This window comes from Corticium candelabrum, chromosome 18 (assembly GCF_963422355.1).
Source record: "Corticium candelabrum chromosome 18, ooCorCand1.1, whole genome shotgun sequence".
NCBI classification, from domain to species: domain Eukaryota; kingdom Metazoa; phylum Porifera; class Homoscleromorpha; order Homosclerophorida; family Plakinidae; genus Corticium; species Corticium candelabrum.
In genome coordinates this window covers 2,985,688-2,995,251 of record NC_085102.1, presented here as the reverse complement: position 1 = coordinate 2,995,251, position 9,564 = coordinate 2,985,688, and the positions used below count along the sequence as shown (strand labels likewise).

The 9,564-nt window shown below is 42.8% G+C and overlaps 1 protein-coding gene across 1 annotated transcript; it reads right to left on the bottom strand.

Annotated features, from left to right (window-relative positions):
• Positions 1-3,181: 3,181 nt before the first annotated feature.
• On the bottom strand, positions 3,182-7,218 carry LOC134194238 (uncharacterized). The gene is made up of 13 exons (XM_062663160.1): positions 7,083-7,218; positions 6,953-7,012; positions 6,517-6,894; positions 6,275-6,454; positions 6,025-6,210; positions 5,778-5,957; positions 5,452-5,649; positions 4,935-5,399; positions 4,831-4,869; positions 4,398-4,766; positions 3,845-4,336; positions 3,552-3,775; positions 3,182-3,488 (listed from the first exon to the last, which is right to left on the bottom strand). The coding sequence occupies exons 1-13, from the start codon at positions 7,123-7,125 to the stop codon at positions 3,465-3,467; spliced, it is 2,838 nt and encodes a 945-aa protein (XP_062519144.1). The 5' UTR covers positions 7,126-7,218; the 3' UTR covers positions 3,182-3,464.
• Positions 7,219-9,564: the final 2,346 nt, after the last annotated feature.

The following is a 9,564-nucleotide window of genomic DNA, read 5'->3' as shown; positions in this document are numbered from 1 at the left end:
TACCACGTCAGTGCGGTCACAATCAGGATGAAGAATAAGGAGATGGAGGATGGACATCAGCTTTAGGTAGAACAGTTAGAAGTTTCGTCTTTCGTAGTTGATCGTAAGACTCGTGTGATGGCAACAGGAATACATAAATTCCAGCAAGGCATAGAGGTTCTCATAACATTCAGAAATATGTGCCATATCATCAGCATACTCAATGTCTGTGACTGACACCTTTGATGTAAGCTTTCTCTGTCTCCTCCAAACACAGCAAGGTGTTATGATTAATTAGCACAAACCCGAAGTGTGAACACGGCCACGCGAAGCACTTACGATGTAACTCTAAAACCAAACGTCACTATACACTTGCTATACGATGTAACTCTAAAACCAAACGTTACTATGCACTTGCTACGATGTAATTCTAGAACCAAACGTCACTATACACTTGCTATACGATGTAACTCTAAAACCAAAAGTTACCATGCACTTGCTACGATGAGCAATAGTCACTATGCACTTGTTTTGGCAAAAATGGCACGCCGTAGAAAAGCCTGCATCGTGGACGAACTTCGTCGAATGCTACAACGTTTCCATGCCGATCTGTCAGCCTCCGGCCACGGCTCACTGACCACCCTTTTGACGTTGTCCGCATCAAACTTTATATGGACAGTCGTCGCGCAGTCTACAGAAACCAAAATACTTGACTTCTGAAGTTCACAAAGCTAGATCGTAGAAACGTGACCAGGTCGATCGCTAGACCTACCCGAACCACTCTGTAGTCATCTTGTCGATTCGCCGCTTGTTTACTTTGTGTGGGTTTTGTCTTCGCCTTCTCCGCCATTCTACACGACTCGGGGTGCGTTTCTTTATTCTCTTCTGCCTCTTCTGGAAGAGTCTTCCACCTCTTCTGCAAGAGTTGTCTGGAAGAGTAGGCGGAGACGGAAGAGGTTCGAATAAAGAAACGATATGGAAGATGTGGCACATGCGCTCGTGTCAATGGACAATTTTCGTGTCAAACTGGCAGGAGTGGGCTTCTTTCTGATGACGAAATGAGATGTTTTTTTATCTGGAGAGCTTAAACAAGTTGTGGCCCTTCTATTACACATATTGAGTAAAGATAGCCTCGCAAGCCAGGCTCTTCCGCGCAGTCGCTGAGCTAACCGCACGTGAATCACACGAGGAGGAGGAGCTTTTACCGGAATTGCTCCAGCGCGAGAAGAGCCTGGTCGCTTTCGAGAACGTCATAGTGACGTGGGACCCCCGATCCGGTTTCATAGCTTGCATAAGGCTAATTCAATTTCCTAAAGAGCTCGTTACTGTAATTGCGCTGATACACGAAGCAGAGAGGTAGCCCTCCGCGGAGAGCGCGTGAACACAAAATCCAGTGAAGCTGTTGATGGACAAAGTGCTGGTGAATAATGAGCGTAGGAATGGCCTACATGGGACTGGTCCGCTGAACCTACACTCTCCAGCAACGTTTCTTTCTACTGAACTCATCTGCAGGTTTGCGCGAGTTGAAACCGACGTAGAACTATTCACCACTCTTGCGCGTCTACTCTGAAATCTATTGTCTGTGGGGGAAATCGTGTGAGAACTGCCGGCCCAGTTTCACTCAATGGTTCATGAAAACATTGGCCTAGAGCTTGTTGACCTCTCCACGTCATGATCAGATTTGCGTGTATTGCTAACGCAGTCTATGTGACGGTACTTTCGACTCAGCAAGCAGCACTCTTGTACGATATTGGCTCTACTCACGGCGAACTGGAAACATGTAGGCATGGGAAAACAGCAGTGCAGTGGACCTACCATGTTCAGGAAGTGTAGAGTTGACTCGTAGTTGCACGTGTACTACGTACAACTTGTTTCAGTGCATGAACTCTGACTGCTACATATATACACTAACCGCGTACAATGAGTTCATTTCTCAAACTACCGCGCTGCAGATCTAGATTCGGCGGTGTGCTGTTGGCGAAACTGAATGCTGAAATGGAGTCGTGACACTGCAGAATATTACATGGCTGAGCTGTCTACATACGTACTAGAAGCGAACGATGATGTCAACTACGTACTTCGTGCAAAACAAGCAAGTGCGTGAAGTGATGTCGCGTGTTCTCAACTTTCGTACCTACATGCTTACCTAATAGAATTAGCTTTATCAAGCTATGAAACCGGATCGGGGGTCCCACGTCACTATGACGTTCTCGAAAGCGACCAGGCTCTTCTCGCGCTGGAGCAATTCCGGTAAAAGCTCCTCCTCCTCGTGTGATTCACGTGCGGTTAGCGACTGCGCGGAAGAGCCTGGCTTGCGAGGCTACAGTAAAGAGAGCGTAGCCAGAACTCGCATACTTGGTATATTGAAAGGGTTAGACGTCGCTGAAAGCAGTTGCTAACGCAGAATTTGCGAAATCGAACGTCACGTCACGGCCGACAAATTCCCCGCGGAATGCCACTTGTTTGCAACCCAAACTACGCACTCGCTAACTAAACCACAACGAAAAAGAAACACAACAGAGTTTATTCCGTCACTGCTTGACCTCTTCCAGATCTTCTGCTCCTCTCCTGGAAGAGGCGGAAGAGACTTCCGACACCTCCTCCGATACTAGAGAAACGAAGCAGAATCTCTTCTGTCTCTTCAGAAGAGGCAGATAAGAATAAAGAAACGCGCCCTTGGTAATAAGTAAGCGACAACCGAGCACAGGGACGTATAATCATTGCTCATTGGCCCACTGATTGCACGTGTCTAGGACTTCATCAATTATCGCATTCCGTTCAATACAGAGAGCAGGTGTTGATAGTCGATCTCAGATCTAGAGTGTTGCGGACATGACTAGCGACGCCAAAGATCTCAAATCAGATAATAATTAACTGTATCTTGTATGAGTATATCGCATCGATTCAGAAGAGTGGATCTAATAGATAGATGAATGGATATACTTTTGCATATCTGATGGTTGCGCGTTGCAGCCAGACTCGAGCCAGACTCGAGCCAGACTCGAGCCAGTCTCTCCCCGCCTTCGTCATTCCCCGGATTGTCAATCGTCGCCAAAGGGTGGCTCTTCTTGCATGATGAAAACACGCATGTCTGAACGGAAACATTCTACCGCGACGTCTACTACTTTATCGAATACGGCAACGACTTGACTTTTCTAGTGGAAGAATAGAAATGTGTCCTAAACCTTGAACAGTGGCATAGTTTCACAAAGACCTAGAGATCTTAGCATTTATCAGTACCACACACAAGAACAAGAACGAAGATGTAGTGTAAGACAGCAAGCAACTCATTACTGCTATTGTTCATCATTGACACATGCAAACAGCGCAAAACACTAGCTAGACAAAACGCGCCCGTCACGCACAACGGACATGACGACAACAGTTCAAACAAAACCATGCATATACTAACTAGATCGAGTCAATCCGAATGCTCATAGAAACGGAAATAACAAATCTGAAACGGGAAGTTCTTGTCGTTCGTGTTATGGACCCGAAGCCGACGTCAACTGTAATACCGAACATACAATCAAGAATTATGATAACATAAGCAACATCATAGACGCTCTCACAAAGGTTGGTAAAGACGTGGAAGTCTGTTGTATCTCTTGGCAATATGGCTCGCTGCCATGCTGTGTCAACCATTTGCCATCCCTACCACACGTCAACAACCTTTGAGAGGGCACAGGATAATATCCAGTTTCACAAGTGTACGAAGCTTCTGCAGGAGCAAAATTATCTGTCTGACTTTCTACTCTGACATGATCAATTGCCGTCAGGTCGTTACAAGCTACAGCTACAAAAGAAATATGCAGCTAGAAGTTATCTGCAAATTATGCTCTCTGCAATGTACTTCAAACCTCACCAAACACTTGGATCTCGCACACTTGAAGACCTGACAATGAGTGTGCCTGTAAGAGAGTCAAGACTACGTACTGACTGGGGTGCAAATAATAGCACGGAAACTTGGGAGTTTGATCGATAGGTGACGAATATGGTTCTCCACACCGATTTAACACATTGACTAGAGCAGATGTGACGGGACGGAAACGAAGAGGCGTGTTTGTCACATGAACTGTTAGTCCTTGTTGCCAATGTCGACGTTCTTCACCCCTCCGTAGAAACAATTCGATTTCAGTAATGAAATAAGGTTTTTTCAGATCAACTTGAAGCCAAGGTCTTTCACTGTTTCTCAGTAATGTCGAAGAACAAGTTAGAAAGCCATGACCAGGTCCTGAATTCCTTTCTAGTATACCATTTATCGCATTACTGGCATTTCCTGACATAGTGTTTTGGCTCGCTGTGCCGGGATATTGTATTGCTGTTGCTGCAACTTGCAAAAAGTTGATCTTTCGTCCTGTAATTAGAAACAAAATGTATAACTACATCGGATAAGATATTAATACATGATTTCACACCTCGGTCAATTATTCCAAATACTTCAACTTCATCTACATGCAGAGTTGAAGACGCTGATGTTTCCAGACTGACAGAAGTCGCTATTGTAGTTGACGGTAACACCCACCCGTATTTACAAAGTCCTACTCTGTCGATTGTTTTCGCAATTACTTCTAGATTATCGTAATACAGAGTGATAGTTAACGACGGAAGATTGTAATCACTATTCCAAACCACAATCTCTGAAATAGTTGCTTGCCAAAGCAGACTGACGTTCCATTCTGAAAACGCTACTTCTGTAGATTCATTATAGATTCTACTGCCATCCACAAATGAGGCAGACAAAGAATTAGATGGAGATGTTGGACGGCCTTTGGCTACATTTACTCCTAAGCAAACTCCATATAAATAGCTGCTACGAGCACACGAAAGATTATAAAGAAACCAAAGTACCCGAGTTTTGGATTTCATTCCTGTTGCAACGTTGAAACTCTAACCGCAGATAAGTTGATATCACATAAAGTTTCATTTGTCAGTAGTACATAAACGAATCTAACCTTTACAGTCTTTCTGACATTGTTCCATACTTTCAAAGTTGTTGCTGTTGGGAGCACATCCTCCCCAAACAAAAGACTTACATCTGTTTACATCTTGGTCAAAGTAGAATCGGGTGTTGGCAGTTTTACACGGTCCAACCTTCTTCGGCAAGCTGCATTTGTATACGTGTCTAGTTTCAATACCTCTTGTAGTGTTGACTGTTACTTTGGTTCTGGAACCTTCGTTGCAACGGCTTTGTCGAAGAATTGAAAACTGTTTTTGTGGGTAGAGACAACTATAATTCTTCATATCACAGTCACTCCAAAATGTTAGATGTTCAGTAGAACACATAGGTGCTATTGTTGATATACAACCATGTCCAAGAGAAGCAGAGCATACACATTTGCTTTCGTTATAAGGAGTAACAATGCATTCTTTTCCCAATCTGCAGGGTGATCTTACTGCACAAGGTCCTGATTCAAATACTAAACAAACAACAAAATCAAAATATTTCAAATAAATTAGAAATTTGTTTACTTTGTACGCATCGTGGAAGACTAGAGTCCCAATCACCATTGGCAGTGCAAAAAATGATGTCGTTTCCAACAGATTCATAGCCTCTGTCACATACAATGTGCAGAAAGTTACCGTAGACATAACCAGATTGGCTTAGTTCTCTCAGTTTCACTTTTCCATTTGCTACAGCGGAACGGCTGACTTGTGGACACGTAGTTGCTATATAAAAAGAGAGTATGACTCTAGCAATGCTTGTATAAACAAATTATAATTTTAAACAAATAAATAATAATTATATGATTTCTTGGCCAGTAGCTTCATGCGTAAATAATCGCCAAAGTCTATACCTTCGCATTTCACATTGGGTTCTGGATTCCATTGCAGCTCACTCGTACATCGAATCGTTTGAGGGCCAGAGAGTTGGTATCCGTTCTGACAAGAAAACGAAACGGTGCTATTTACTCTGTAGTTAGTTCCACTCTTGTAACCGTTTAGAGGAACGTCAGGAGTAGAACACTTCAAATCGTCTATTTGTATTCAAAGTTAAAGTTAATCCAGTGAGCAAACACAGAGCACACAAGTAAGATGCTTTACCTCGACAAGACGGAGTCGTTGTTGGAGTCCAATTGCCGTTACTTCTACAAGTTATCGTACTGGGTCCCACAAGATAGTATCCTAGTTCGCACTCGTACTGAAACGTTTCATTTTCGAAATATCTTCGCTGCTCTACACGATGTAGAGAATGGGGCATCGAAGGAGGAGCAGAACATCTGAGTGGTACTGCAATGTCATATCTGTGTCAGTCATTATATGAAATTGATAAATAGCAATCCGCATCTAATACCTCTTTGACACTTCAATGAGGTTCCAAGCTTCCTAGAGCAAAGTATGCTTCCCTTTATACCTTGCAAGCGAAAACCATTTCTGCAGTCGTATTGTACGGATTCTTGTCTCCAGAGGTGAAAGTGATAGCAACCGTCAGGAAGAGCTCTTACGTTGCGAACACATTGTGTGCGTGCTGGAGCTAACCACAAATGAATTTGTAGCATAATACACAACACTAAAGTAGAAAGGCATACGACGTACCTTGTGTACCGGAAACTTTGATGTCCGCAAACGACAGTTCACTTTCTCCAGTTTTAATTATTTTGATAAAATACACTTGACGGGCAGGTGAAAACGTGTAATTTAAAGTTGCAGTTTCACTAAATGATGACAAGGCCTTTCGAACCTCCTTCTTCTTGTTTAGAAGTTGTATTGTAATGTTGATCAAGTCAGTTGGTCTGTAAGCAATCACTGAAATTCCTGCAACAATAGCCGGCATAGTGAATTCCATCTGCCAAAAGGCTAACTGTCGGGATTGCAAATTTAATGCGTGGCCTTTCAGCTTTTCGTTGTTAGTAGGATCAATAAAGTTGTGCCAAGTAACAGGGTAATTTTGTTTACTGTTGATGTCGATATCACCTATTGCACACAACACTTCTGACTAAACGTGACAACTGGCTTGTCAAGCACTATATACCTGCAGAGTTGAAGCAGACGGCATGATGCAACGGAGTACGATAATCTCCCACTGTAATTGCTAATGCAAACAAAATGTCATCTGTATTGCAGAAATAGAACGAATTTGTATAATCCAGAGTACAATGTACCCGTGAGAGCTCCGAAGACAAGAATTGCGCCGAACCGCGACATAAATTGCCTCGCTCAACTATCCGTTTCGAATAAGCTATGTACCAGTGTTTCTACTTGAAGTACTGTGACGAGACGAGTCAATAAGATAGAAAAGGTGCGTCTGACGTGCTTAGAACACTCCCTTGTTTCACAGCGTCGCCTAAAGAAACACCAGAAACAAATAAAGAACGGTAATAATTTAATATACCATTTGGAATAGACCAGAGCTATTACAGAAACAAATCACTGCATGGCTACGCGAAAGTCCAAAGAGATAACTGTTACAAGTTTCTCGATTGAATGTGTAAGACTATTGCACGAACTGAAAGATACCTCTGAAATCCTCCAACAGATTTAATTATCATATTATCAAACACTTTTAGATGTGCATGATATGTCAGCCCCACCTACAGCTCTTCAACGTCAAATTTACTCTCTTTTTGAATGAAGCAAGTACAGATAACGTTTGTTCTCATGATAACGCACACACATAGTCCTTGGAAAATACGGTATACATGCCCTAATACTTAAAGTATAAAGGTGTAAATGCCAACGACTTGGGCGACGCAAATGTGTAAATGCAAACGATTTCAATGAAAACATGAAAATAAGATGCTTCCACAAAGCGCACATTGTCTAGCTTAGGATGAAGTGCTATTTCACACAACGTAGGACGCCGTAGTTTAATTAATAAACATCTTGTTGAGCTGTGACCATTCTTCCTACGCATCACCGTCGCGTTATTCTTTAGTGTAATTGAAGTGACAAGCTCCAGCCTTGCACTGCACACATACGTTTTATTAGTGTTATACCGCCAGTTCCAAAATCAGTTGTTTGACTCACTTCTTGTTGGACAGTACGCTAGTTTTGTGGTGGAAAAGTAGGCTGGATCTGTGTTAAGAACTATCTATTCAGTTATTCCAAGTCTACACATTCTTCTATACACGCGTGAGCTAACTGTGTATCAAAGTAAATGTACAGTATATACAACTGCAGTTTGTCATGAACTCATAGATCTTGAGAAGAGTGAATTGGAACGGCATGTTAACACCGGAATTCAACAAAGCAACGCTGTTGTGGACACTACTCTTTTCCTTCAGAATTCTCAAATGCGCATGGGGTGAGTAACTGTCACCGCAAATAGCCACAAATGGTTTGTTACATGTGTAGAACTAGAAAGCATTCCCTGTAACTGCTTTAGAATGCTCTTACAAAAACATTTAACTTGCCCCAATAACTTATAGTAATTCGATATTCTCCTTAGCATTTCTTTTTGCATTGACGGTGCAATTTCGACCATGTTTCTCGACGCTACTCGGGTGTTGAAATGTTTCTAGCAGTGACAGTAGCCATCCGGTTCTATTTTCTATGTATATTTGCGCCGCCCTGATAATCACCGAGCGTAGCGAGGCTTCTAATCCGGATCGCACAGCAGAAATGGGCGTGGTCCTATATGGGTCTCCATCAAGCTTTTGGTATATATGTATGTGTGTGTGTGTGTGTGTGTGTGTGTGTGTGTGTGTGTGTGTGTGTGTGTGTGTGTGTGTGTGTGTGTCTGTGTGTGTGTGTGCGCGCGCGCGCGTGTGTAATCAAAAATCTCAAATTTCTCCTCCCCATGACCACGTTTGATGATCAGACCTATACCTTAAAAAATTGTTTCCGTGTCCCACTACAGGTGAGTCTAAAAGTGATTCTCTAAGTGACTAAACGGCGGAGAAAATGCTTTCTGAACTTTTGTCGCCCTATCCTTTTGTATTGTAGCTAGGAACTGTGTGTACTTGACAACCAAGAAACAACTTCAGGAGTTGATGCCAGCTGCAGTCAACTATTCACCTTTTGTATTGTGGCTAGGGACTGTGTGTAGGTGACAACCAAGAAACACCTTCAGGTGTTGAATGCCACCTAAAGTCAACTATTCACACGTCCCATACTTACAGTATGATCAAACCTTTACTACACTGTGCTGCATCTAACACTGTTGATAGTCAATGTTTGCTGACAACAATTTCTATGTCAGTAAATACCATACCACTGTCGTTACAACGGAACTGCGTGCATACCTAGACTGTACATTTCAATTGTCTTGATCAAGATCACAAAACAACGACTACCTATACCAGGCCTAGATACGTAATCTAAACTACTAGGAAGTTTGCATGTTTACTTCCATTACAGCTAGGGTTTCAACAAATAGTATTGTCTAGCTAGGACTCAGCGTTTCAGTAGACGGTCAGCGGGTCTGAAAGCTCCATTGAAAGTGTTACTCACGCACGCAAGGCGCCTACGGATACCTTAGAACTAGTTAATTGTCGACCGTAGCGAGGCTTCTAATCCGGGTCGCACAACAGAAATGGGCGTGGTCCTATATGGGTCTCCATTGAGCTTTTGGTATGTGTGTGTGTGTGTGTGTGTGTGTGTGTGTGTGTGTGGTGTGTGTGTGTGTGTGTGCTGTGTGTGTGT